Here is a 23,363-nt window from a genome sequence, read left to right on the forward strand (position 1 = left end):
ACATGTATTATGGAAGTTTGTCCCAGCAAATTGACAGTGGCAGCCCTTTGACATCTAACTTCGATCCCCATACTACATCACGGCGGATTGCCACGCAACGCTCGGATATTTATTCCTATCTCAGTGAAAAATGCCGGTATGCACAAATGACTATTGATTGGAAAATCATTTGGTGATAACAGATAGGGCATATTAACGCCCTTATCTTGTACTCATGCTTGACCTATTATGATAACGCTAAAAACAATACTACCTATCGTGCACCCAAGGGACTTGTCTCCAGTACAACATGTCGAACCCATTCAAGTTAGCATTCTTGCTCTTGTCATCGGCTGCAGTACTGCCCACGAGCGCCCACCAACACCAGCACCCTTTCCAAAGTCTACAACAAGACCCGGTGGACATTAGCAAGGAGCCATGGACATCACGATATGGCGCTCAAGAAGACCTAGGCTACACTGGCCCTCTGAGCTTCTCGCACTTCCCCTATACGCGCTGCCTGGAAGACCCATCTCAGTTGTTCGATATCGCGATCATTGGCTTCCCGTTTGATACGACCACCTCATATCGACCTGGTACGCACACCACCCAGCCATCAGAGATCACCGCTAAACACCCCACAAGGAGCGCGATTTGGCCCTTTTGCCATTCGCTCAGGCTCCAGAAGACAGCGAGCTCGTGGATATACCTTGACGTGGGGGACGAGCCCGTACGACCTTGGAGCGGGGTTGCATGATTGTGGGGATGTAAGTGCATTTGCACGCCCATCTTCTTTGGATGAATGTTTAATGTTGTCCTCAAGGTCCCTCTCTCGGCCTACGATAATGCAAAAGCTCTCGACCAGATGGAAGCTGCGTACACTACTTTACTTTCGCGACCTGTCTTGGGCGGCACCAACGAGGCATATAAATCCCAAGTGGCTGCTATCTCATTGGACGGAAAGGAACATCCGCGGATTGTGACCTTAGGCGGAGATCACACAATCGTACGATTTCAATAACCATTATCTCCATATCCCTCCCCACAATCTGATAGATTCTGTAAAGGTTCTGCCGATCTTGCGGTCCCTGAACAAAGTCTACGGTCCGGTATCTGTGAGTGCTATCGCGCCTACGCTCTTCTGGATTTTCAATAATCTCCCCTAGGTAATCCACTTCGATGCTCATCTCGATACGTGGCCACCTAGCGGCACGACCGACCAAGAACGTATAACTCATGGCACCTTCTTCGCTGTTGCCGCTGAGGAAAATCTCATGTCCAACACCAGTATCCACGCAGGCATTCGGTGCAAAATGGCTGTGAGTCTCGAGCTCGGGGATTGAAATATCTGCTAAGTGGCTGATGTATTTCCGTATACACAGGGCATTCAAGACGTAGAGCATGACGACGCTGTTGGGTTCCAGGTCATCAGCACCGACGATATTGACGACTATGGTATCAACAACATCATCAAAAAAATAAGACAGAGGATTGGCAATAGCCCCGTTTACCTCAGGTGGGTCATCTTTCGTTTATTGTTTTGGATAAGCTTGATTGCGATTTTTACCAGTCTTGATATCGACGTCGTTGACCCAGCCTTGGCACCCGCAAGTATGTCACAAATCTCGTCATACCACTGACATTCTCTCACTTTTCTGTGGATTAGCTGGAACTCCCGAAACAGGCGGTTGGACGACTCGTGAAGTCAAGCGCATCCTCCGTGGTCTATCGGGGCTTAATTTCGTGTATGAACACTGTGTCTTTAATCACCTTTTTCTTTATCTAATGACACTTTTGATAGAGGTGCTGATATTGTCGAGGTTGCTCCTGCGTATGATTCTGGTAGGTGGTCTCCGCCACAGCTGAACCTGACCTGTTGCTGAAAAAATTTGTTACAGCCGATGTTACTGGCATCGCTGCGGCCGATATCGTGCATGACTTCCTGACGATGCTTCAACTTGCAGAACCACCTGTGCCCCACAAGGGTCCATTTTCTTTTGATGATTTGAAGCACTTGTGAAAAAGAAAGGCAGGAGAACGAATGTCAATGATTACGGTGTAATCGGTACAAATACCCTAGACTTTTTGGGAGTGAGGTGGTAGCGTAGTTCACCATCCAGTCGGGTACCACGTCGGTTCCAGAAATAAGAGAATGAAAGGACTATGTGAAGAGTTGAATAGTTCATCGAGAACGGATGGAAGAAGAGAAGAAGTCGGCTATCAAAGCATTAGTGCCACGCGAGAAAGGGATACTGGCGGTGTAGTATCCTACATCTGTGGTGATGTTGTGAAGAGATGTAAGATTATGACTGCAAGATGTTGACAGGCACGGACATAAGGCCTTGGCGACGACCACCCTGACATACGGAGCTAACCCTTCGTCTTTTCTTTGCCAGCATTGGTGCGTAGTCCTTACTCTCCTCCCGCCGTTTCCCTACATTTTTCCTAGGTCATCGCCGCCAACGCTCGTCCCAGCATGTCCAGCCCTCTACCCCAAGAAATCGTTGATCAGATAACGGACGAGCTGCAAGAAGATTTTACGACACTGAAGGCCTGCGCCCTCGTTTCCCGCTCATGGAAGGATTCCAGCCAGCGACACATCTTCTCTGACATATTCTTCGAAACGCCTCCAGAACCGTTGCCATTGGAAATGAGCCCATGCCACATCTTTCATCGCCTTTTAACCACCTCTCCTCACCTCGGACGTCATGTACGGCATCTCGAAATTTGCGATGAGGGCCGTACCTCCGACTCGACACGCAGATGGATTCTCGCCTCAGTCGAAACCCTTATGTCCGTCATTTCCTTGCTGAAATGCCTCAGCAGCGTCGATATCTCGTTTAGCGGTCTGTGGTGGGAGGATGTTCTTTCACTCAAGAATGTCCTCGTTGCCATATTCCAGCTCGAGTCCCTCAGGAGCGTCGCGTTGGAAGATTTCCAGGTTCGGCTGAACGAGTTGTTCAGTCTGCTCCAGTCCCGTTCGATCCGCGATTTATCGATTTCCGCCATCGAGGTCCTGCCAGATCTCTCCCCTCCCTTGCAGAGGTCCGTGATGCCGCTGCATGAACTGTCGCTGTCACTCCAGCACATGCAGCATGCTCAGGACTTCATGGAATGGCTCATATCCCCCACCTCTGTCGTCAATCTTAGCGTCTCAAAAAAACTGAGCCTCTTCGTGGCAAACTCCGACGAAGCCAAAGCTGCGCAGGTGCTGTTAGAGAGTCCCATACTCCGGAGCCCGGATATACTGGAGATTCAGACTCTAAATTGCAGTACGTGTTCCTTGGCTGCGCATTCGAATCCTGGTCTAAAATTATCTTCACAAAGGCGTACACATGCATCGGCGTGAAGAATGTCTTCCTCCTCACTTTAGTCGCTTCCGGCACGTACAGCTCAGGCTTGTAGAAGCATTGACTTGTGAATACTGCGGAAATTCCCTTCTAGAGATCGTACTGTGGTGGACACGATCCTTCGAAGCTATCGAAGACAATAATATTGAGGAAATCTCGCTTACGCTCACAAAGAGGTCCGCTTCGCGCTTTCACCATGTTCCCAATTATGTATGGCATGCCCTGGACGCAGCTCTGTGCCGACCAAGGATGTCCTCCTTGAGAAACGTACATCTAGGAGTGGAAGATCTCGAGATTGACAAAGCGTTGCTTTTGAGGTTGCTGCAGGCATTTCCTCTTCTTTATCATCGGGGCCTACTGCGAGTCTAAGGTTGGTTATCCCCACACTATAACATACTATCTGTTTTTCTCATGTTGATGCCTTCTCGGACGACAGGCTCCCTCCATATACCGTACTTTCGTGATAATTTCTGTGCTTGCTTTCAGTATTTATGCTTTTATATAACCATCCCGACTCGGCTGCTCCTGTTATACATACCCAAGCAGCAGTTGAACGCATATTTCTACGAATCTACTTATTATTACACCCAATGACAGCTTTCGGTCCGCCCAACCGATATGTCCACATGGCAAGCAACCCTGAATATTTCTTTCGTTTGTCATTCACTGGTCGTAGTCAGTAAGCAACTTCCTGCATTATAGAACGGGCAATGCTAAACATCGTGTTGCATTCTAGAGATCAGATGAAGAAGGAGCCAAGATCCGACGCCACAGAACGCTGTCTTCCCCAGGAACTAATTGATATTATTATCAACGAAATTCCAAGCAACGATCATCGTACCCTCTCTTCATGCGCCCTCGTTGCTAGATCATGGGTATATACGAGCCAACGCTGCCTACACTCTCGTTTTGCCATCTCTTTCCTAGAATCGGAGGAAGCGGGAACCGCAGCTAGGTCCACAGGGCAGCGATTTGCTCATCTTTTATCTACAGCTCCCCATATCGCGTCGTTCGTCGAGAATCTCTCGATAAAGAATGCAGAAGGAGTTGATCCGCAGCAGCCCTGGTTCATGTTCTCCAAATCAGCATGGGAGACAATCTTCCCTGGCTTGGGGAATCTGCTCAGCCTATTCATTGAATTTGGTTACTATGATTATGGGGATGATATCCTTGTATTCAAAGATCTCTTGCGGCGTGCCTTCAGCCAGCTTCCAAGACTGCGGGAAGTCACCCTCAACCAAATCTGTCCATTCATAGATGTATACGGCATTTTCTCCTTGTTCCAAGGTGCTCAAGCAATTAGGCACATCAGCCTATGTGACGTAGTCCCCTCGAGTGATGCACCTCAAGCCGGAGCTGATACTGCGAAAGTCGTGCTTCCAATAGATTGCCTCACGCTTTCTCTTGAGTACAGTGACTTTATCAGATTAACGGGCATGATGGTCCATCTTGTGGGGGACCTAGATGTACTGGACCTTTCGCATGTGACCACGCTCTGGACCCGCTTCCTTACGCTTTCAGAGGTACGCGCAGCGACCGAACTCCTCCATTCCAAAGAGACAGTCTTTCCATCTCTGAGAATCCTCAAAATCGAGATGGAAATGCTCCGTACGTTGAACCGCGGAAGCCTAGCCCGAATCTTGCGTTAATCCTGTCTATTTACAGCGACTGAGTTTAACACCAACATCGTCTTGAGTATGGGCCTCCCGGGCATACGCCACATTCACCTGATGATATCTCCAAGGCTCGCCGCATTCGATACCTGGTTTCCTATCTCCATAATGGTCCGTTGGTGGAGTCTCATCTTCACCAAAATATCCGAGAATTACATCCAGGAGGTCACAGTGATAATACCACCGAAATCCGCAATGGACCTATATAACAACGATGTGCCTATGTCGCTGGATGGTATCCGAGAAAATTGGAATGCGCTGGATAGAGCGTTGATGGGGAAAGAGATGAAGCGTCTGAGAAGGGTTTATCTCGACGTTGGTGGGGGTCTGGACCCGAATAAACCGTTCTTGGGCCCGCTGAGCATCGATGAAGCCTTGCCGATGTTGACGAAGGCAAGACTTCTTGCATACTGATTGGATTTATGAATGCGTGGATGGTACGATGCAGGCACAGTCTCGCATCCCGCACCCCGGAGGTTCGTTGTTTGTCTCCACGCTAAAAATGGTGGGAATAATAATACAAGCTGTCCCTATTTCATAGGTATGAACGATTGGGACGATTTTTTAATGTATCTTTTCCTTGTGGCTTCTTCTCCGTGCATCGTGGAGTCGTACTTTCAATTCCTCCGAGAACCATATGTATCATTGACAAGACCACTAGGCTTCGGTGTCCATGGTAATTTAGGCTGCCGTTAAGCTTCGGTGGCTGGAGCAAGGTTGAAGCGCTCTCTTATCCAATACCCGCATCACGTATTGATGATGCTCGAGACCTATTTACTTTACCTGCGACATGCTACTTTTGAACCGCTCAGAGGAGAAGAAGCATAATCTCGAGAACCTATTTGCCGACAGACGCACTGATTGAGCAATATTGAAATCAACCCAATGCCTGACAATTGAAATTGGGCTGGGGTTCCCAGACTGCTTGATGCATCGTCAAAGGCCATGGAAGCATATAAATGAACCTCACAGTGATGTCACTCGGTGTGCGAATGTCGACGCGTCCACTGATATTCAGTACTTATCGTCGGCAGTGAATATATTGGTAACCTTGCTCTCGGTGATTACTTGTAAGTAGCTGCCGCAACTTCTGAAATTACGCGAATCTCGAGGACGCTCCAATTCCTATGGCGGGCATGAATTCAGAGTTTTCGTAATTTGCTTGATCGTGATCGAGCCCATTTCGTATTCATGTACAGCAACTTCATTTCAGGAACGGGGGATGCTGCCACTCTCAGATCCTAAACTCGTCTTACCTTCGCCGATAGCTCCCGGACACGTCCTATAATCGTGATTACACACAGAGGACAAGTACGATGGCTTATATGCGTTGATTTTTGAACCCGAACGACACACTTCAGTATGGACCTGTGCGTAAACTCTGAGGAATATTTGTGATCGCCGACAGAATTACGCCTTGATAACCAACAGCAGCCTATGACGTTCCAAATCGTTGACCACTATTACGGAGGACAAAACTTCGAGGGTGATTGAGGGGATTCGCGTGTTTACAGAGCACGACGATGAATGACGACATCGGTAAAAGTTCCCCATGTCGATGATGTCTCCCACACACAACTAATGGTTGATTTCAGTCATTAAGCAGCACAGACCGCGGCCCGGTTTTACGTTACCCATCAAAACCGAGAAACAAGAACTTGTACGGCAGTGCACCATATGGAACGGGAGGGTAGTACATGTAAATAGAGTACAGAAAGCGACACGCAAAACATGACATCCTTAGAATTGCGGTTGTGGAGGCGGCTGGGGCGGCATAGCACCAGGAGGAAAGGCGAACCCTGGAGGAGGAGGCGGCGGCGGAAAACCTCCATATACCGGCATTCCCGGAGGAGGAATAGGCATCTGCGTAGGAGGAGCCATAGGCGGCATACCCATCGGCGGCATGACCGTCTGCTGTTGCGTGAACCCAGGAGGTGGCGGTGGTTGAGCAAGAACACCAGCAAATTGCCCTTGATACGGTCCTTGGAATCCAGGCATTGGCGGTTGGGCACCAAAAGCCATTGGACCGGGAGGCGGACGGGAGGCAACAGGCAAGGCGTTATTTTTACGAGCCTGGGCTGCAAGTAAACGTTCGGCAGATGTGCCGTGACGCTCTCCTTTGCCGTCTTTTTTGAAAGCGTACTGTACGGTTATCGCTTTGTTCATCAAGAATTGCCCGTTCATTGATTCAACGGCTGCATCGGATGCTTCAAAGTCTGTATACGAGACAAATCCGTATCCCTTCGACGTGCCTGTACCTGGATCGCGAGCAATCTATTGACAATATGAAGTTAGGATGAGATAAACATAAGTCTGGTGAGAACTGCTGACCTTTGCAGTTGTTGCCATCATACCAAAAGCGCTAAAGGTGTCATACAGTAGCCTTTCATCGACATTCTCGTCCAGGTTTCCAATGAACAGATTGGCCCCGACATCAAGTTGTTTCTTATCCGAAGATGCCTGTTTAGAGAAACATAATATTATTAGCACCATGACAGGTAGTATGTGAAGTCAAGAGAAGATATGTCATTTGAGTTGGGCTCCATACAAAAACCTGCGACGAACCTTGTTAACTCGAATGGGTTTGCCCCACAATTTAATCTGGTTCATGATCTTACAAGCGTATTCTGCGTCCTCCTCCGTCAAAAACTCACAAAAGCCGTAACCCTGATGAGCCATTGATATTCGGTCCTTAGGAAGGTGCACGTTCACTTTGTAATGGAAACAAATGTCAGATAAGAACCGGTGGAACAGAAGACCCTGCATACCAACGGGACCGGCTTGTAACATAAGCTCCCATACTAGCGCATCTGTGCAACGTTCATCGAGATTTCCCTGCAGAACAATAAGTATTTGAATTTAAAAAAAGCAATAACGAGGAGCATTCACAAGATACACGGTTGCTTCCTGATTCCTATCATCCTGTGGACGCGACATGGTGGTTTTGGAGCAAGGTTCACAAAACAAGAATTTGATGTTGACCATTGTTTAGCATCATCTTCCTTGTGCCATTCGAAGCTACAGGATTCTCAGTCCACGGCATATTGAATGCTGCTGCATTCAGCTTCATTTCAACGAACCTCGAGCTCACCCATCAACCTCTGAAGAATTTCTCATGTCACTGAAGGATAAGCACTCCACTTTTACTCTGTACGGACCATCTGGAGATTGGTTTTCTATATGTTACCACAGAAGATTACCACAGAAGAACAGGGACCACGCTACCCATTCGAGGCTTCCCCCTCCTAGACCAAGTGGTCCATGATGATATCTAGGCCGCATATTCTCCACATCATTCAGATCATGAGCGCCGAAAGCGACCATCACTTTGGTTCGAACCATACAGATCCTCATTCCCCGCGAGGACCGTCACTGATATTACATCAACTGTGATATTGACCATACTAGTTCTTATCTTCCTGGTACCTCTCCTCTCGGTATCGGCCTCCGCGTTGATCTTCATCTTGGTTCAAAATCTAATGCTGACATGCTGAAACTACCTCTACGGCATCTTCTCCAATCGTGCCCGTAGTGCGCTCCCCTAGAACGAATATATAGCCCTCTTTCTTATGGGACGGTTTCCTCAGCCTTCTGGTCTTTCATTACCAGTGCTAGCTCCTGTTGTAACAGCTCTTTCGTCTAACAAGTGCTCTATCAACATGTTTTCCGTTCGCGCCCTCTTGCTCGTGGTCACCGTCACTCTATTTGCCATGCTCGTTATGGCTTCACCCATCCCAGACGAGACCATTGCGAAGAAGTCCTTGAAACAGCTTGTCATGAAGCGTGGTGAAGGACCCACTCCCGTTAGGCGGGCCGATGAACACAAGCCTTCCGGGTAAGTAAATCGAGCTTACTGTTATCGAGCCAGAGTATTAAGGTTGCGGACAGGTGGGCCCGTGCGGAGGTCGGCAAGAGGTTGTAGTTCTGATTTCATTCGTCAATATTCTCATTTGACTCATGAAGGGCCATCGTTACAGAGCTCTGAAAGCCTGATCAATCCATCGCCATTCCCTGTACAATCACCATCCTTGTTTTCATGGTGAGTGACATCCATAGTTATCTATTCATCGGTACTTTTCACACCTATTTTTCAGTAGAAATATGCAGTGACATCCTAGTGGTGTCACCAGAGGTCTTCTTTCATTCATTCATGAATTTGTGTATATATTGGATACGTAGCTTTAACGGATTTGTTGTGTTGTCTTCTCAGAACTTCGTGCCTAGGCTGCAGATCCCCGAGGCCTGGCTTTAAAACGAACATGACAGAGCGGTACCGGGACCATGACACATACAACTACCGCGCTTGAAGATCGCACGCAACGTCATCGCAAAATTGCTCCGCCATGTCCATTCTATTCGCGTTCCCAATATTAATCTCACCCACACACCCACAGTCATGAATTATTGAAACGATGGAATAGAAAGGTCACCGAGGGATAAGGAGCGCCTACTATGTTGGGAACGATAACTTAGTAGTGGACAGGACCATCGGGGCTGATTTATATAATGGATGGGAGAGAGCAGATAAGAAAGAGGCGATACGACAGATCAGCACGTCGTCAGGTAAAAATAAATCGTTAAGAAGAGACGTTGAAGATGGAGAGGAACGCAAGGAAAAGTCATCAGTGGGCTGGGTATCACACAACGACACATCTATTCTTCCTGTTCTTGACGACGGGAGGCTCGAGTGCAGCGACAATAGCCTGAAAAACAGAATGATCAATTAAAAGATCCGGAAAGTGATGCAATGCGGCCCATACCTCGTCAAAAACATTCTTCAGGCCCTTTTGTGTTAATGCAGAACACTCGACGTATTTGACTGCACCAAGCTCCCTCGCAAGCCTCTCACCCTGTTCGTTCGTCACCGGTCTCTGTTTTTGTCTTGCCAGCTTCTCGATTACTTGAGTATCATCGCGAAGATCAATTTGCGTGCCTACAATGAGGCATGGAACTCCGGGACAATGATGGTGAACTTCTGGGAACCACTTCTCCTTGACGTTCTCGAATGATGCAGGGGATGTGACACTGAAGCAAACCAAGAAAACATCTGTCTGGGGGTACGATAGAGGTCGAAGACGGTCATAATCCTCCTGGCCTGTTCACAATCGGATTAGGAGAACTGAGGCTGCTATAGCGATAGCGATGGCAGCGCACCGGCAGTATCGAAAAGCCCTAATGTATAGGGGTCCTCTCCAATCATGACTGTCACCGCGTAGTTATCAAAGACCTGCGCAGAAAAGGGTCTTGTTGGAGTCGCATGGGGGCATAGATGGCCAACGTACGGTTGGGACATATTCGCTCGGAAATTTGTTTGTTGTGTATGAAATCAAGAGACAGGTCTACGCAGCAAAATCGGCCAATCAACGAACGGACCAGGACAGGAGAAAACCGATAACAACTCACCTTTCCCACAGCACCATCTCCCACTACCACACATTTGATTGTCTGCATGTTGCGTCGAGAAATTCCTACTCAAATTTATGTTGTGCGGAATTCTGCAGTACTCTGTAAGCGAGTTGAACGAAGATGAAGTCGAAGATAGCGGGTATCTGGTAAAGACGTCTGCCTGCATGCACTCTGGCGTGACAACCACACCTCGTGGCGGTGTCATGGGAGACCAAACGAGGCCGAATCCAGGCGCCGCAACATGGAAGCAAGACTCACAACTGCCTTGAACAGATAACGATGAGATATATAGCTTGACACCGCGATAATTGATGTCGTTCAGGTATACGGAACCGATTCTAGAGTCTGGAGAATAGCTGATAGGGACTTTAAAAACGATTGCAGCCAATGGAAAAGACAAGAAAACAGAATAAAAAGGGAGAATCAACGTACAGAAACAAAGAGGGAAAGGGGAGAACAGGGTGTGTGGGCGTTGAGAGAACTGTCTCGGACGGTCTGAGGTGGAAACGAGCCTGTTGATCGCATGTACCAGGAGCGGCCCTATCGCGCGCCACAAACACACGCAAACTTAATCTCACGTTTCATTTCTACCCACGCTCGAATTTCAATTATCGCGAGACGCAGAGAGTTTATTATACAAGTAAAATCAACCAAGCAAAATCAGCTAAAATACGACAGCAAGATAACAAGATATATACGATACAACAATTAATCGACTGTCTAATAACCAAGATATTATGCCGTTTTCGTACGCTTATCTGTTCCGCACTTATCAGCATCCACTGCGGATGAAAAAAAGCAATATACTGACTAGACTCTGATTGCGACGGCTGCGACCACCAAGACAAATGTCCCTGTTTAGTTCCAGTAATGATACAACCATCCTTTGCAGGTGATCCATCAAATCCCTGTCAAAGCGTCAGATTAAACTTGATAGATGTAGCAAAAAAATACTATACCGCCGCTGCTTGAATGATATCATCTTCGGGATCAAAGTGAACATGGCAGTCATTTAACAGCAATAGCATAGACATTCACCTTCCTCATGCTCCAGCCCATACACCAGACTTCCTTTTTTTGTGTCCCATATGAGAACACATCCTCCAGAACTGCCGTGGAGCACACCCTGACCATTAGCAACGAACACAGCTCCGAAATCACCGGACGGTCGAGTCTCAGTCTCTGTATTACTATAGACAGCCGTCACTTGACCTCGTCTATCAGCTTGAATATCCACCAAACGAGCGACTCCTCCCGTTTGAGCGACCAGCGCACAAGTACCACCCGCATTGAGGTCTATATCCACACTAAAGTCGAGTCACAGTTCAAACTATAATTGAAAACACGAGGACGTGCACTTACATCTTAGTCTTCATGAATGCATACACCCGTAATGTTCCATTGGGCACTTCGCTATGCCACCTGTTCCGACATCTCAGGATAACATAATTTAACTATCGCCACCACTTACAAAACACCGTCTCTCGTTCCACCAAGAAGAGCGGACCCGTCATGCACAAATTTAATGGCCGAGACATTTTGCCTAAGAATGGCTCGTTGAGGCTGCCATGTACCTGGAAAGATGCATTCTTGATTCACAGCCGCAAAATGAAAGAGTCACCCTCCCGTACCTTTACTCCATATCCAGATTTTGACACCAGAACGTGGCAAGGAGACAGCGACACGGTCTCGTCCATAAGCTAAGCACATTGAATCCTCCTCTGTGTCCTTGTCTTTACCAGCATTGACAATCTTGGTCCAATGCCATTGGTTTGATCCCTAGAACCAGCTTTCAGTCAGGGAACACCCCAACAGAAAAGCAGAGCATACTGTTCGGATCCATTTACTCACAACGCCGTCTTCTTGAAGTGTTATGATTCCAGAATCACCTTCCATCCAAACAACCGAGACGACTGAAGCCCCGTGGGACAGCTGCGCCAGTTCAGCACGCGTTTGGACATTCCACATACGTGTGGTTCGATTACCTGAACAACGAGTAAAGGCAAGCAGTCAAATTACAAAGAGGAATAAATCTCCTTACAGGTCACTGCAGCATACATTCCATCCGAAGATATCGCTATTGTCTTGATGGCGGTGTCGCTTTTGTCTTTGAGCGCGACGGAGTGTAAGCATTCAATGGTAGGCCACCTGAACTTTTGACGCGGCTTTTTGGAGCGCTCACAATCAAAAATCTTGGGAGACGGAGCTCGTTCACGCTTAACACCTCGAGAAGGACCAGAGTTTTGAGATTGTACAGGTTTCGGTGGCAGGGGGTGGTTGACAGGCAATTGAACTGGGATAGGTGTGGCTGAAGGAATGTTATCAACAGTCCATAATATGGAACTCGTCTCGACATACTGTGAGAAGAGTTTCTTTTCGTCGGTGTAGTGGGTGATGCATCTGTCGTTGCCAGGTATCAGCCAGAAAAAACTGTTATTGAAATGGTCCAAACCCTCAGACGCCTTCCGCTTCATCCGTGGGATAGACGGCGCTTCGTCAGTCTGACGAGTAGTCTTGGTGGGTATCTCAAGAGGCGTCGTCGACTTTCTGACAGTCTTTTCCACAGAAGACGATAACCGTGAAAGCAAAGAATTCCCGTCAGGTTTGTTCTCAGCGGGTACTTCGGAAACTACGCACATGGAGAAGTGTCTTCGCACACTTCCCTCTCAGAGATAATAGAAACACGTACCCGTTGGCGGTCTCTTTTCTTTCAGCACAGCCGAAATTGCCGGCACTTCAGCCTGAACAGGTAATTGAACGCAGATACGTTTCCATTTGCTGCCCATGGAGTTTAACTGAGGCATATCAACACCTTTCATTTGATTGAATGGTGTCGGAGGCGATTGCTCAGGTCCGGATGCAGAGACTACGGGAGGGGGGATTCCTGGGGGCGGCGGTGGAGGTGGAGACGACGGAGGTGACGGGGAAGAGTATCCTTCGATATCCAAGAGCCCTGACCTTTTAGTAGCTGGAGGAGTCGGCTTTGAAGTGTTGTCAACGATAATCGACGTAGCCTTGGTTAACGGCCAACCAGATCCCAAAACGACACGCTTCTTTGTGGGGTTAGAAGACACGGGTGTTTGACGAGGCGTTGGCAGACTACAAGGCCGTATTCCCAATGGGTTGGAAGCCATGCCAGGTGCTACGTAGGCCAGAGATTTTGCATCCGGCGGAGGAGAACTCGTTGCTGCGGAAGTATTCTCAGATATGGGAGTAGTGGTGCTCAGAACTAGCATGGACCTTGGTACCGTGGGCGGTTTTTTCCTAGCTGCTCGAGGCTCAGTGGGAATGGGTCTGGATGGTGGGCGCATTTTACTAGGCGAGGAGTCATTCGGCACATGCGATCCTTTCTCTTCACTTTCACCAGCTATCACGCCTGCGGGCGTCGAGGTTTGGGCAGGCTCTCGACTTGTTGATGGCTGTAGTCCGTTGATCAATAAACAAATCGGGATATTTTGGGAGACTTACCTCTGTAGAGGAGACAGCCACGTCCACCGGAGTTTCCTTCCTTTCACTACCAATAAAATCGGAAACAAAACCCGCCGACACAAAGGGGTTTTGAATGGCAAGCTTCAAAGGCTTTGATTTCTCGACACCAGCAGAAGTGTTTTGAGGCCTTTTGTGCACTAAGCCTTCCGCGGAAAGACCACCAGACGATGTCCGTGGAACTTCAGAGAGATCAACAGACGCATCATCGGAACTGCTAGACTTTTCGGCATCGCAGATGGGATCCGGCAACCGACAATTCAGAAGAGATTCAGCTTTGATGAAATCCATAGAGTCAGAGTCCTCTTGTTTTCCAGGACTTGGTAACATCATATATGAAGGCAGCGGTGTCAAAGGACTAGCAGGGGATTCGGTTGGCGAAATTTGCATGTCGGCAACATCAAGACTAGATGAGATGGAGGTCGGGGTATTCGTACCACTCTCTAGCACAGCAATCATGGCAGGTACACCTGTTGGGGAAAATACCGGTGAATCGGGAGTGCTGTTGCATTGAGAATCCAACTCCATTGGAGACAAAGAGCGTTCCTAAGCGCGTCCATCAAGGAACAAAAAGAAACCTCTAAACCCTACACTTACGTGAGCATCCTTTGACACCGAGCCGGTGTTCAGCGATGACTGTATTTTCGTCGGCACCTCAGTAGTCGCGTGCGTGACTGAGGTCTGCATATCGCTAGAAACGTGCGTAGATGACGGCTGTAGGGAGGTTTGAACACAATCAAATGTTGTAGAACATTGGGTTCGCACAGATGAGCATGAAACTTGGGGCTGCGATTGAACTGACGCTGTGGAAACAGAGGGCGCAGCCTGCACACCAACAGACACACGTGTGGCGCTACCGGCGTCTATGGGTGCGATGAAGGACAATAACAGAAGGAAGTCAGTAACCAAGCGCACCTGTTGTTGGAGAAGCGTCTTCTAAATTCCTATTCCACGCTCGACGCATTTTCGGAGGCATGGAAACTTGGAGTGGCGGAACCGATTCCTCCCTTTCTTTTCGCCTATGACATCTAGAACACACACCAGAGTCCTCTCCAGATTCAGATTCAGATTCTTCGATATCGCCTTCAAGAACCATAGCTTGATCTTTGAAACGCTCGTCTGGAGAGGCAACAGCGAGAAGGATTTCTTTGCCGGGCTTCACTTCGATACGTTTCTGTGCAAACAAGCTGAAGTACACGGAGGACCCCAAGGAAGTATCACTGCCCGAATTTTGAGATACTTGGACGCGTCGCAGGATAACATGGGGCTTTTGTGTCGACTTGTGAGGACGGAATCTCAGTGTCTGGCTTTTGATACCGAGAATTGAGGTTATGGAGGTTACTAAGGGTGGCGACTCGCCATCCATTGAGGTGATATCATCCATGGCAGCCTTGGAAATGGCGCCACAGAGGGTATAGCGTTGAGGCAGTATCAAGGTCGAGAGAAAAGCTGTTCTTCAGCTCATTGCCAAAGATGGACGCCCAGAATGGGAGTCGTGAGAAACTCGACACGTGAAAGACATGACAAAGTCCTTTAACTGGGTGCTCTCCATCGCTCAATCACTAATTGAAACTATTTAATCTTCACACCATCGAATTTCTCCTTAGGCTGTTGGCCCTGACCTTTTCTCCCTCCTTGTCACCTAAAAGCACCGAAAAGTCTCGAATAGAGCGCAGTCCCCAGCTGATGCAAGCGACTCTGTTCATCTATCCAACCCACCCTACCAACAGATGTTGATCTGTCTCATACGCTACTTCATATACATGCAAGGTTTGTCATTAGACTTCCACTTGTACGGTGACAGTCTCCAGTTTACGCTCTGTTGGATCTGCCGACGTTTGGGACGAAGACTAAACCTAGCTGTTAGAAATCTCATCGATTCGACCTGCCATCGTCTGTCAAACGGCCCGCAAGTCCACTATTCCTATATCATCTATGGATTTTTGCTTTGACACCAATGGCGCTAACCAAAAATATCCATAAAATCTATACAGGTAAAGATAATACATTCACTTCGTCGCACCATTCTCCTTCCTCCTAATCTCAGGTTCGACCGGGAATCGCTGATCATCAGGAGAAACAGAATACAACCTCTTCCATATATGCTGGAGTGGGCCCGGCGTCTTCCAGGCCAGCTCATCATTACGGAGCCACAGCCGAATGAGATGTCGTCTGCCCCATCCATTAACATCATCAGCACGAAAAAAAAAAAAACGTCAACGCTTACGTATGCTCCTCGTTATCCCGGAACGCATCTCGAGAATGTAACAATCCTAAACTGTTAATATACTGAATATCGCCCTTTTGGAAATTCAACCCCAGGGAATGCTTCTCGGCAGCAAAATGCAGCGCATCGAGCGCTTCTGCCTGAGCCTCAGAGATGGGTGGTATATGGGGACTGCGCTTCTGTAACCCGTACCCCGTAAAATGTCGTCGAGAGTACTGAATGACGATATGTCCATCTTCCTTGTATAGAAGCGGACGCGTCGTGTATCCCGGAGATCCACCAAAGCTGTTTCTCGATGTCAGCTCATACCCTAGACGAAAGGAAACCCAATAAAACAGACCTATCCAAAGGCCAGGGCTCCGCCAGCGTACGAATAAGGTCAGGCCGGGTGGCCGCGATCTCATTATACACCCTCCCTCCACTGCTGATCCTCGACACGCCGCCCTCGGCAGCAGATTGAATAGCCAACAAAGCAATCAGGTCACCCACGTCAGTGTGGAAGACCTGCTTGTCTGTCGTATACGCTGAATTCCCGATGCCACCTTGCTCGTGAGCGTGGCTGACGGTGAGGTCTTTGATATGAGCGAGTACCGCCCCAGTGGAATCCTGCTTCCCTCGGGCGGAGCCGACGTGTGACGATAGACCTGGTAGTGAATGTGAGTCAAGATGGATGCATAGGGAACGAGAAGACATACCGGCATAGACAATTGCCAAGTCCAACTTTGTGTACTGGTCGATTGGGATTGTCCGTAGAACAAAAAACCCTCGACCAGAGTAGAGTTCGTGGGCGAGGTCCTTCAAGATAGGGCTTAAATTAGGAAGGGGGAACGTCTCTTTGTTGATATAGCCTAATGGTTTCCCGGTACCTGTGAAAGGTTAGCACAGCGCAAACGAACATGGTAGATAAAAAACGACCTTTGAAATGCTCGAGCGCCGCGTCGATCTCGCCCAGCTCAAAGTCACTAAGCTGGTAAACCCACTGGTCTTCGCCAGTCCAGTCTTTGCCATCCCAAACGATAGGCCCTTCCACCCGAAAAGGAAACCCCTCTGGGAGGGGCACATCCAAAAGAGAAGGATCTTCAGCCAGACGACGCGCTGTACGCGCATGAAACTTGGCCTCGTCGGGATGGTAGGAAATGTCGGGTTGTTTCGAGCCTGCAAAGCCCATAGTGCTGTCCGTCCACCCTTTTTTGCTTTCCAACACAACGCGCCTATAAGTAAGTAAGGGACTAAGGATGAGAAAACGCCCAGGAGCCAACGCCGATATATAACCGAGTGACTAGGTGGGATGATGAAATAAATTGGAAAGAGTTTCAAAAGAGGAGACGGTACCTCGTATAATGGGAAATCTGCAACCGCCTTCTCACACAGGACGGATCACAAGGTGTTGGGCGAGGTGGAAGGAGATCTTTGGTGGGCAGCCGGTACCATGGTTAGCAACGCGCACGAGGACAGAGAAGCGGCCCGTTGGAGGAATATAAGAGACTAAACCATCCTACAGAGAGGTGGTCGACAATGAAGATGAAACGGGGATATGGTACGAACGAATGATCAGTGTCTCCGAGTATCTGGTACGCTCCGGTAAGATCCCGGTGTCATAACCGCGATCTTGGCGCGAAAATCGGGGGATCGCGAGGTGGTGCTGAGGGAAAAAATGGTGAGCCGATGGCAGGTAGCACGACATGTTGCTGCCACTCACTGTACCCGAAAACAACACCCAGGAGCCAGAGTACATAAGGTGATGTAACCGTACGCAATGGAGGCCGTCAATCTGAGGGTTGCATTGCGGGAACAAAGATGGTTTAGCCGTGTAAGAATCCTTGTTCGTTCCCTCCCAGGCAGGCTTCCGCGGGGTAAGGATAGACCTGGGGTAAAACACCTGTAAGGGGAGTTGAATGCATCCACAAAAACGCGTCATTCTTACGTTCACGGAGTCCCTGCGGTTCCGCTACGCGTTGTGTGCTGATCCTGTGTCTCCCGCGTTCTACGTCTTTGAAATTCCATCTTGACCGTATTCAAATCTCGTCCGTGTCCGTGTTTTCAAGCGTCGAGTCTTGACCGTCATAGAGATAGTAAGAAGGAACGACTGATAGGAATGCTGATTTGTCAATGTATGTGGGAGTAACGCGCACGATTCATCAACTTAGACTGGTAGTAGTCTACAATCAGGCATGTAACCCGAGGTCCCGAAATCGGTGTGTTCCCTTCACTTGCGTCCCCATTCAGGTATCGAATCTAATGATGGTACACATCTGCAGAATCGGTTAGCAACCCCCCGGGCCGTCACAAGTCATACAGCCTCCCCAACATCCTCCTGCTCCTGCTCCGGTTCTGCAACCACCACATTACCATCACCCCCCTTTACCTTTGCGGGTTCAAACGACATCACAACCATCAACGTCGACTTGCCCCTCGTCTCATACGCAACATCCCCATCCTCACCCCCATCAACCTCATCATGCACCTCCACCGTCCCAGTCGTATACTCCGTCCGGACTTCAAACGGCAGTATCGGGGGCAGCGCCAGCGCCAGCTTGACGAGATGCGGGATCGCAGCGCCCATCGCGCTTAGATGGAGGGTTTTGTATCTACCGAGGTCACACAATCCAAAAGAAGAATCGAGACACGCCACACGCACCCATCTCTCAGAGCGAGATCCTTGCACCGCCGCATATACGCTCCCAACGCCATCTTGCGCGTCACGCAGATGAGGTTCTTGCCTTCTTTGTGCGCTGAGCGCGGGCCTGTCGCTGAGACGGACGCTGGGACGATTGGGAACGGTCTCGGGGCCGAGAGGCGTCTTCTTTTTGGTTTTGGTTCTACAGTGGCACATAGTCATTAGCAGCAGTCGATAATTTGACCTGCTTACGGTCGGTAGACGACTCATTTTTGCGTTTATTGGCCATCCGGGCGTGTGATGATGGTGTGCAGTCAAGTAACCACGTGCTGGAAATTTTAAGCAGCTTCTCCTTTTCCTTTTCCTTCTTCTTCCTCCCATCATCGTGGCCACCTGGCCTTGATCCTTTCTTGTTTCTAATTTTTTTTCCCTTTTCTATATAACCCAAAACGCATATATACGATGTCCCAAGATGTGGCGGAGCAGAACATTCAGATGTGGAAAATCAAGAAACTGATCAAGAGCCTTGACTCTGCCAGGGGGTGCGTACGTCCTTGCTTATTGTCACCCTCGCGGTGCTGATTTGCTCTTCAGCGCAGGGACATCCATGATCAGCTTGATCCTTCCTCCGAAGGTCCGTCTCTCCGTCAGTATGAGTCGTCGTATGCTAATTCAGTCCCTTGCAGGATCAAATATCCCGAGCTTCTGCCATGTTAACGCAAGAATACGGTACAGCGTCCAACATCAAATCCCGAGTAAATCGTCTCTCCGTCCTGGCAGCCATCACCAGTACCCAACAACGGCTCAAGCTTTACAACCGAGTCCCGCCCAACGGTCTCGTGCTCTTCGTAGGCACCATCCTAACAGACGAAGGCAAGGAAAAAAAGGTCTCCTTCGACTTTGAGCCTCACAAACCCGTCAACACGTACGCAATAAAGAGCCTTGTTCACCGCCCCGGGTGATTTCCTGATCACCCTTACAGGTCCCTCTACCTATGCGACAACAAGTTCCACACCGAAGCTCTATCGGAGCTTCTCGAGTCCGACTCCCGGTTCGGGTTCATCGTCATGGATGGAAACGGCACCCTCTTCGGCACACTCGCTGGAAACACCCGCGAAGTCATCCATAAATTCACTGTCGACCTCCCCAAGAAGCACGGACGAGGAGGTCAGTCTGCACTGCGTTTCTCCCGTCTTCGTGATGAGAAGCGTCACAACTACGTGCGCAAGGTGGCAGAGTTGGCCGTGCAGCATTTCATCACCAATGATAAAGTCAACGTCACGGGTCTTGTCCTGGCGGGAAGCGCGGATTTCAAGACGGAGCTCAGCCAGAGTGATATGTTCGATTTGAGGCTGGCGGCAAAGATCATCAAGGTTGTGGATGTAAGTTATGGAGGTGAGAATGGGTTCAACCAGGTGGGTGACTTTACGTATTGTTTGGGTGGGGGGGGTTGGAGATCACGTCTCTGATTTTTTTTTTCCCCTTCAGGCCATTGAACTGGCTGCAGAGTCTCTCGCGAACGTCAAGTTTGTTCAGGAAAAACGGCTCATCCAAAAGTACTTTGATGAAATCAGTCAAGATACGGGCAAATATTGTTTTGGTATCGAAGACACGCTCAAGGCACTTGAACTCGGAGCGGTGGAGACCCTGATCGTATGGGAGAACCTCGATATCACTCGTTACATCCTTCGTAACGCCGCTGGAGGTTCGCATTCATGTCCCCCCCCCTCCCTCTCCTTCTCTCCGTACTAACTCGCCCAACAGAGGAAATCGTCGTCTACCACAACAAAGAACAAGACAAAGACCGCACGAAATTCATAGACAAATCTACGGGACTAGAGATGGAGCAATCCGAGGATCCACAGGCGCTCCTGGAGTGGTTTGCGGAAAAGTACAAAGAGTTTGGAGCCAACCTTGAATTTGTGACGAATCGGTCACAGGAGGGGGCTCAGTTTGTCAAGGGATTTGGTGGCATTGGGGGATTGTTGAGGTACAAGGTTGATTTTACTAACCTGGGGACTATTGATGAGGAGGAAGAGGATGAGTTTTATTCGGATGATGATGACATCTGACGGTTTTGCTGGCTCTTAGGAGCCCCGTCCATCGAGGGTACGACGGGGGGGGCGGGTGGTAGGGGAAGTGGAATGGGCATTGGAAACAAGATGCTTTGCGACCGAGTTGTGAACATCCGATTCTTGTCCTTCAAGGTGAACGATTCGTGCGTTATTTTGGGGTGGTGGTGGCTGATATTTTCTTGATGGTAGGGCAATGTTTGAAGCACAAGCTGTGTACTCGACAGATGGGGTGATTTTGTATGAATATGATGAGATTGAACATTAAGACTGTTGATTCCCCAAGCAATGATACTGTATCTGTCAAGTTCGAAGCCAAGCAGTCTTTGCAATCTTCTTGAGCCTCTTTTGCTCCTTGAAGCGCTCCTACACCGCAAAACGCATCAAGACACACCCAGACCAAAAAGAAAAGAAAAGAAAAAAAAAAAAAGAGAGAGACTCACCAAATCCTTCTTACTCGGCCTCTTCCTCTTCTTTCCCTCTGCCTCTTCCTCTTGTTGCTCCCGATCCCTCTGGGACTCCCAGGCAGCGACGTCGAAATAAAACTCACTCATGCGCTTGGCGCGCTCATACTCTGACATGTGGGTCGGGTCGCGTGCGTCGTTGGCGGTGAAGCGGCCTGTGCGGGCATTGAACTTTGCGGTGGCGGTGTAGGGACCGCTACTGCTGGCGCTGGGACCGGCAGCGAGGGTGGGGTCGAGGTAGGCAAGGGAGGGATCGATGCCTGCTGCGAGGGCGGCGTCGTAAGCTGATTCAGGTTGTGGTTGGGGTTGGGGTTGGGGTGGGATGAGAGGGTTCTCCCATGTGGTCTGGGAGGTGACGGTGTTGTAAAAATAGTACGTGTTGTGCTGGGGCGAAAAGATGGCCTGCCAGTCGCCGTTGGTCGGCACAGCGCTGGTCGGTTCAGCCGGCTGTTCGGGAGTAGAGGTGGACGGTTCGGGCTGGTCTGACTCTGACTCTAAGGGTGTCGGCATGGGGGGGGGGGGGGGGGGGGGGGGGGGGGGGGGGGGGGGGGGGGGGGCAGGGGCAGGGGCGGGCGAAGACATCGTGGCGGGAGGCAAGAAGAACACTTGCCCCAAATCGACACTATCGGACCGGTATTTGCGGCATCTTCCGTGGATTATGATTTACTAAGTATATATATACTCCGAGTCTTATGGATTCCAAGGCGAGGAAGCAGTACCTCCCACTCCCGCCGTGAGGTACACTGCACTCCCATCGTGAGCAATATAAAAGCAATCCTCGAGACGCACGCCGACCTGTCCCTCGATATACACCCCCGGCTCATCCGAGAACGTATGCCCCGTCTGGATCACGACCTCGCTTGCGCCATTCAGGTATGGATCCTCATGCACCTCCAAGCCGATCCCATGTCCAAGCCGGTGCGTAAAGTATTTGGCATACCCCGCAAGGCTGAAGAAGAGCCTCGGGGCTTCATCGACGCGCTTGGCGAGCACCCCAGCACGCGCGGTTTCAAACGCAATACGCTGGGCCGTGCGGACCGCGTTCCATATTTGGAGGTGGGTGGAAGGGATGGTCGACACGCCTCGGGGGAGGGCGACGGTGCGCGTGACGTCGCTCCAGTAGCCGTGCAGGGAGGCGGTGCAGTCGAACAAGGCAAAGTCGTCGGGGCGGAGACGGCGGTCGGTGCCGCTTCCGTGGGGGAGCGCGGCGTTTTCTGGGGCGTGGCGGGGGTGAGCAGGGGGGAGGGGAAAAATATATATCATGGATCATGTTATGCGTACCTCCAAATAGAGTTAGACAACCCCCATCTTTGAGCCCGGCATCGGCGAGGGTGCGTGCGGCGAGGGTGCGGGCATCCGACTCGCGAATGCCGACGTGCAACTGTTTGTGAACCCGTCGGATGCTCATCAGCGTAGCCTCGTTAGCACACCTCAGCAAAGCCAGCTCTCCCTCCGACTTGCGTTCTCGCAGCTGCCTGATCTCGACCGGCGCTGCGCTCACCGTAGCCTTCGGGAACGCGCTCTGCAGACCATCCACGATGAAATGGCGGATACTCCCATCCACGAACACTGTCCCCTCAATCTCAGGTATCTGCTCATATGGATTCTCGTCCTCTGCCCACTCTACCCATTCCACCTCAAACGGGATCGGCAGAAGCCTCGCACGCGTGCCTTCAAACTTGGGCGTGAGCACCCTCAGCCGAGCAGACGCATCCACGATAAGCAGCAGGGGTCGCTCGGAGAGGTGCCAGTGTGAATTCGAGACGTTCGCGTAGTAGAGCCCGCTCGCACCGGGTTCTGCGATGTATGCAGAGGCGTTGGGGGTAGTGAGCGTCTGTGCGAGGGTGGCCAGCCGGGTGTCGAACTCGGAGACGGAAAGCGGGCCGAGATGCGAGCAGTGGGAGGCTGTCTGACTAACAAGTCGTCGCGATGGGTAGTAAGCTATGAAACACGCTGCCGTGAGCCCAAGACTTAGGCAGACCAAGTGCCATCTCTTCATCTTCATGGAACAAGGTCAAGTACCGGCCCGGGTTCCAAAGTGTCGACAAATTAGCTCATTCTCTGCTCTCACACCGGTCTCGATCGTCTC

At 49.9% G+C, this 23,363-nt stretch overlaps 13 protein-coding genes across 13 annotated transcripts; 5 read left to right on the forward strand and 8 right to left on the reverse strand.

The window, feature by feature from the left end:
• The first annotated feature begins 21 nt into the window (after positions 1-21).
• BT62DRAFT_925536 (arginase deacetylase) lies at positions 22-2,146 on the forward strand. Its single transcript, XM_043184836.1, has 10 exons — positions 22-575; positions 625-746; positions 803-985; positions 1,047-1,094; positions 1,146-1,298; positions 1,362-1,495; positions 1,550-1,590; positions 1,646-1,724; positions 1,781-1,821; positions 1,878-2,146. The coding sequence occupies exons 1-10, from the start codon at positions 290-292 to the stop codon at positions 1,997-1,999; spliced, it is 1,209 nt and encodes a 402-aa protein (XP_043046494.1). The 5' UTR covers positions 22-289; the 3' UTR covers positions 2,000-2,146.
• A 100-nt stretch (positions 2,147-2,246) lies between these two features.
• BT62DRAFT_925537 (uncharacterized protein) lies at positions 2,247-3,937 on the forward strand. Its single transcript, XM_043184837.1, has 3 exons — positions 2,247-3,251; positions 3,307-3,699; positions 3,766-3,937. The coding sequence occupies exons 1-2, from the start codon at positions 2,456-2,458 to the stop codon at positions 3,696-3,698; spliced, it is 1,188 nt and encodes a 395-aa protein (XP_043046495.1). The 5' UTR covers positions 2,247-2,455; the 3' UTR covers position 3,699; positions 3,766-3,937.
• On the forward strand, positions 3,428-5,270 carry BT62DRAFT_41381 (uncharacterized protein). Its single transcript, XM_043180823.1, has 5 exons — positions 3,428-3,699; positions 3,766-4,008; positions 4,066-4,937; positions 4,995-5,024; positions 5,074-5,270. The coding sequence occupies exons 2-5, from the start codon at positions 3,821-3,823 to the stop codon at positions 5,109-5,111; spliced, it is 1,128 nt and encodes a 375-aa protein (XP_043046496.1). The 5' UTR covers positions 3,428-3,699; positions 3,766-3,820; the 3' UTR covers positions 5,112-5,270.
• Positions 5,271-6,742: 1,472 nt separating this feature from the next.
• BT62DRAFT_880762 (uncharacterized protein) lies at positions 6,743-7,939 on the reverse strand (the record flags this gene model as incomplete). Its single annotated transcript, XM_043182639.1, has 5 exons — positions 6,743-7,276; positions 7,334-7,462; positions 7,568-7,713; positions 7,771-7,837; positions 7,892-7,939. The coding sequence occupies 5 exons, from the start codon at positions 7,937-7,939 to the stop codon at positions 6,743-6,745; spliced, it is 924 nt and encodes a 307-aa protein (XP_043046497.1).
• Positions 7,940-8,661: 722 nt separating this feature from the next.
• Positions 8,662-8,924, forward strand: BT62DRAFT_999038 (uncharacterized protein; the record flags this gene model as incomplete). The annotated part of the gene is made up of 2 exons (XM_043190766.1): positions 8,662-8,837; positions 8,891-8,924. The coding sequence occupies 2 exons, from the start codon at positions 8,662-8,664 to the stop codon at positions 8,922-8,924; spliced, it is 210 nt and encodes a 69-aa protein (XP_043046498.1).
• Positions 8,925-9,156: 232 nt separating this feature from the next.
• On the reverse strand, positions 9,157-10,497 carry BT62DRAFT_925541 (uncharacterized protein). The gene is made up of 5 exons (XM_043184838.1): positions 10,406-10,497; positions 10,285-10,341; positions 10,157-10,229; positions 9,763-10,097; positions 9,157-9,705 (listed from the first exon to the last, which is right to left on the reverse strand). The coding sequence occupies exons 1-5, from the start codon at positions 10,451-10,453 to the stop codon at positions 9,640-9,642; spliced, it is 579 nt and encodes a 192-aa protein (XP_043046499.1). The 5' UTR covers positions 10,454-10,497; the 3' UTR covers positions 9,157-9,639.
• Positions 10,498-11,143: 646 nt separating this feature from the next.
• Positions 11,144-15,278, reverse strand: BT62DRAFT_989992 (WD40 repeat-like protein; the record flags this gene model as incomplete). Its single annotated transcript, XM_043190192.1, has 15 exons — positions 11,144-11,190; positions 11,220-11,316; positions 11,368-11,390; positions 11,447-11,715; positions 11,771-11,830; positions 11,880-11,982; positions 12,040-12,187; positions 12,260-12,393; positions 12,450-13,037; positions 13,098-13,827; positions 13,877-14,440; positions 14,492-14,608; positions 14,660-14,757; positions 14,810-14,905; positions 14,936-15,278. 15 exons carry the CDS (start codon positions 15,276-15,278, stop codon positions 11,144-11,146), a joined length of 3,417 nt encoding a protein of 1,138 aa, XP_043046500.1.
• Positions 15,279-15,774: 496 nt separating this feature from the next.
• BT62DRAFT_925547 (Clavaminate synthase-like protein) lies at positions 15,775-17,763 on the reverse strand. The gene is made up of 7 exons (XM_043184839.1): positions 17,667-17,763; positions 17,454-17,616; positions 17,037-17,400; positions 16,817-16,987; positions 16,462-16,765; positions 16,122-16,406; positions 15,775-16,066 (listed from the first exon to the last, which is right to left on the reverse strand). The coding sequence occupies exons 3-7, from the start codon at positions 17,287-17,289 to the stop codon at positions 15,904-15,906; spliced, it is 1,176 nt and encodes a 391-aa protein (XP_043046501.1). The 5' UTR covers positions 17,290-17,400; positions 17,454-17,616; positions 17,667-17,763; the 3' UTR covers positions 15,775-15,903.
• Positions 17,332-18,119, reverse strand: BT62DRAFT_925550 (uncharacterized protein). Its single transcript, XM_043184840.1, has 4 exons — positions 18,046-18,119; positions 17,821-17,986; positions 17,454-17,763; positions 17,332-17,400 (listed from the first exon to the last, which is right to left on the reverse strand). Exons 2-3 carry the CDS (start codon positions 17,854-17,856, stop codon positions 17,617-17,619), a joined length of 183 nt encoding a protein of 60 aa, XP_043046502.1. The 5' UTR covers positions 17,857-17,986; positions 18,046-18,119; the 3' UTR covers positions 17,332-17,400; positions 17,454-17,616.
• Positions 18,120-18,295: 176 nt separating this feature from the next.
• Positions 18,296-19,186, reverse strand: BT62DRAFT_41093 (uncharacterized protein). Its single transcript, XM_043180820.1, has 3 exons — positions 18,991-19,186; positions 18,760-18,940; positions 18,296-18,709 (listed from the first exon to the last, which is right to left on the reverse strand). The coding sequence occupies exons 1-3, from the start codon at positions 19,025-19,027 to the stop codon at positions 18,412-18,414; spliced, it is 516 nt and encodes a 171-aa protein (XP_043046503.1). The 5' UTR covers positions 19,028-19,186; the 3' UTR covers positions 18,296-18,411.
• On the forward strand, positions 19,089-21,043 carry BT62DRAFT_925551 (peptide chain release factor eRF/aRF subunit 1). Its single transcript, XM_043184841.1, has 7 exons — positions 19,089-19,280; positions 19,333-19,372; positions 19,425-19,663; positions 19,721-20,153; positions 20,227-20,443; positions 20,503-20,945; positions 21,003-21,043. The coding sequence occupies exons 1-6, from the start codon at positions 19,201-19,203 to the stop codon at positions 20,808-20,810; spliced, it is 1,317 nt and encodes a 438-aa protein (XP_043046504.1). The 5' UTR covers positions 19,089-19,200; the 3' UTR covers positions 20,811-20,945; positions 21,003-21,043.
• A 70-nt stretch (positions 21,044-21,113) lies between these two features.
• On the reverse strand, positions 21,114-21,784 carry BT62DRAFT_999042 (uncharacterized protein; the record flags this gene model as incomplete). Its single annotated transcript, XM_043190767.1, has 2 exons — positions 21,114-21,176; positions 21,254-21,784. 2 exons carry the CDS (start codon positions 21,782-21,784, stop codon positions 21,114-21,116), a joined length of 594 nt encoding a protein of 197 aa, XP_043046505.1.
• A 180-nt stretch (positions 21,785-21,964) lies between these two features.
• Positions 21,965-23,279, reverse strand: BT62DRAFT_977489 (Creatinase/aminopeptidase; the record flags this gene model as incomplete). Its single annotated transcript, XM_043189280.1, has 2 exons — positions 21,965-22,488; positions 22,556-23,279. The coding sequence occupies 2 exons, from the start codon at positions 23,277-23,279 to the stop codon at positions 21,965-21,967; spliced, it is 1,248 nt and encodes a 415-aa protein (XP_043046506.1).
• Positions 23,280-23,363: the final 84 nt, after the last annotated feature.

The sequence above is a fragment of the Guyanagaster necrorhizus genome, assembly GCF_019112545.1.
Source record: "Guyanagaster necrorhizus MCA 3950 unplaced genomic scaffold BT62scaffold_1, whole genome shotgun sequence".
Classification (NCBI taxonomy): domain Eukaryota; kingdom Fungi; phylum Basidiomycota; class Agaricomycetes; order Agaricales; family Physalacriaceae; genus Guyanagaster; species Guyanagaster necrorhizus.

Excerpts from the sequence above, each read along its gene's own strand:
- BT62DRAFT_925547 (XM_043184839.1), bottom strand. The coding sequence starts at position 17,289 with ATGGGCTTTGCAGGCTCGAAACAACCCGACATTTCCTACCATCCCGAC. Across the intron at positions 16,988-17,036 it reads GGCGCTCGAGCATTTCAAAG|GTACCGGGAAACCATTAGGC; the intron begins GTCGTTTTTTAT and ends AACCTTTCACAG. Across the intron at positions 16,407-16,461 it reads GAGCCCTGGCCTTTGGATAG|CTTTGGTGGATCTCCGGGAT; the intron begins GTCTGTTTTATT and ends ATCGAGAAACAG.
- BT62DRAFT_41381 (XM_043180823.1), top strand. The coding sequence starts at position 3,821 with ATGCTTTTATATAACCATCCCGACTCGGCTGCTCCTGTTATACATACC. Across the intron at positions 4,938-4,994 it reads AATCGAGATGGAAATGCTCC|CGACTGAGTTTAACACCAAC; the intron begins GTACGTTGAACC and ends GTCTATTTACAG. Across the intron at positions 5,025-5,073 it reads TAACACCAACATCGTCTTGA|GCTCGCCGCATTCGATACCT; the intron begins GTATGGGCCTCC and ends GATATCTCCAAG.
- BT62DRAFT_925536 (XM_043184836.1), top strand. The coding sequence starts at position 290 with ATGTCGAACCCATTCAAGTTAGCATTCTTGCTCTTGTCATCGGCTGCA. Across the intron at positions 576-624 it reads GACCACCTCATATCGACCTG|GAGCGCGATTTGGCCCTTTT; the intron begins GTACGCACACCA and ends ACACCCCACAAG. Across the intron at positions 1,822-1,877 it reads TGCTCCTGCGTATGATTCTG|CCGATGTTACTGGCATCGCT; the intron begins GTAGGTGGTCTC and ends AATTTGTTACAG.
- BT62DRAFT_925551 (XM_043184841.1), top strand. The coding sequence starts at position 19,201 with ATGTCCCAAGATGTGGCGGAGCAGAACATTCAGATGTGGAAAATCAAG. Across the intron at positions 19,664-19,720 it reads CCTCACAAACCCGTCAACAC|GTCCCTCTACCTATGCGACA; the intron begins GTACGCAATAAA and ends TCACCCTTACAG. Across the intron at positions 20,444-20,502 it reads CCTTCGTAACGCCGCTGGAG|AGGAAATCGTCGTCTACCAC; the intron begins GTTCGCATTCAT and ends CTCGCCCAACAG.
- BT62DRAFT_925541 (XM_043184838.1), bottom strand. The coding sequence starts at position 10,453 with ATGCAGACAATCAAATGTGTGGTAGTGGGAGATGGTGCTGTGGGAAAG. Across the intron at positions 10,230-10,284 it reads CGAGCGAATATGTCCCAACC|GTCTTTGATAACTACGCGGT; the intron begins GTACGTTGGCCA and ends TTTTCTGCGCAG. Across the intron at positions 9,706-9,762 it reads TGAAGAATGTTTTTGACGAG|GCTATTGTCGCTGCACTCGA; the intron begins GTATGGGCCGCA and ends TCTGTTTTTCAG.
- BT62DRAFT_41093 (XM_043180820.1), bottom strand. The coding sequence starts at position 19,027 with ATGGCCAATAAACGCAAAAATGAGTCGTCTACCGACC. Across the intron at positions 18,941-18,990 it reads AAATGAGTCGTCTACCGACC|AACCAAAACCAAAAAGAAGA; the intron begins GTAAGCAGGTCA and ends GTGCCACTGTAG. Across the intron at positions 18,710-18,759 it reads GATCTCGCTCTGAGAGATGG|ATACAAAACCCTCCATCTAA; the intron begins GTGCGTGTGGCG and ends TGACCTCGGTAG.
- BT62DRAFT_925537 (XM_043184837.1), top strand. The coding sequence starts at position 2,456 with ATGTCCAGCCCTCTACCCCAAGAAATCGTTGATCAGATAACGGACGAG. Across the intron at positions 3,252-3,306 it reads GATTCAGACTCTAAATTGCA|GCGTACACATGCATCGGCGT; the intron begins GTACGTGTTCCT and ends ATCTTCACAAAG.
- BT62DRAFT_925550 (XM_043184840.1), bottom strand. The coding sequence starts at position 17,856 with ATGTACTCTGGCTCCTGGGTGTTGTTTTCGGGTACA. Across the intron at positions 17,764-17,820 it reads GGGTGTTGTTTTCGGGTACA|CACCACCTCGCGATCCCCCG; the intron begins GTGAGTGGCAGC and ends TTTTTCCCTCAG.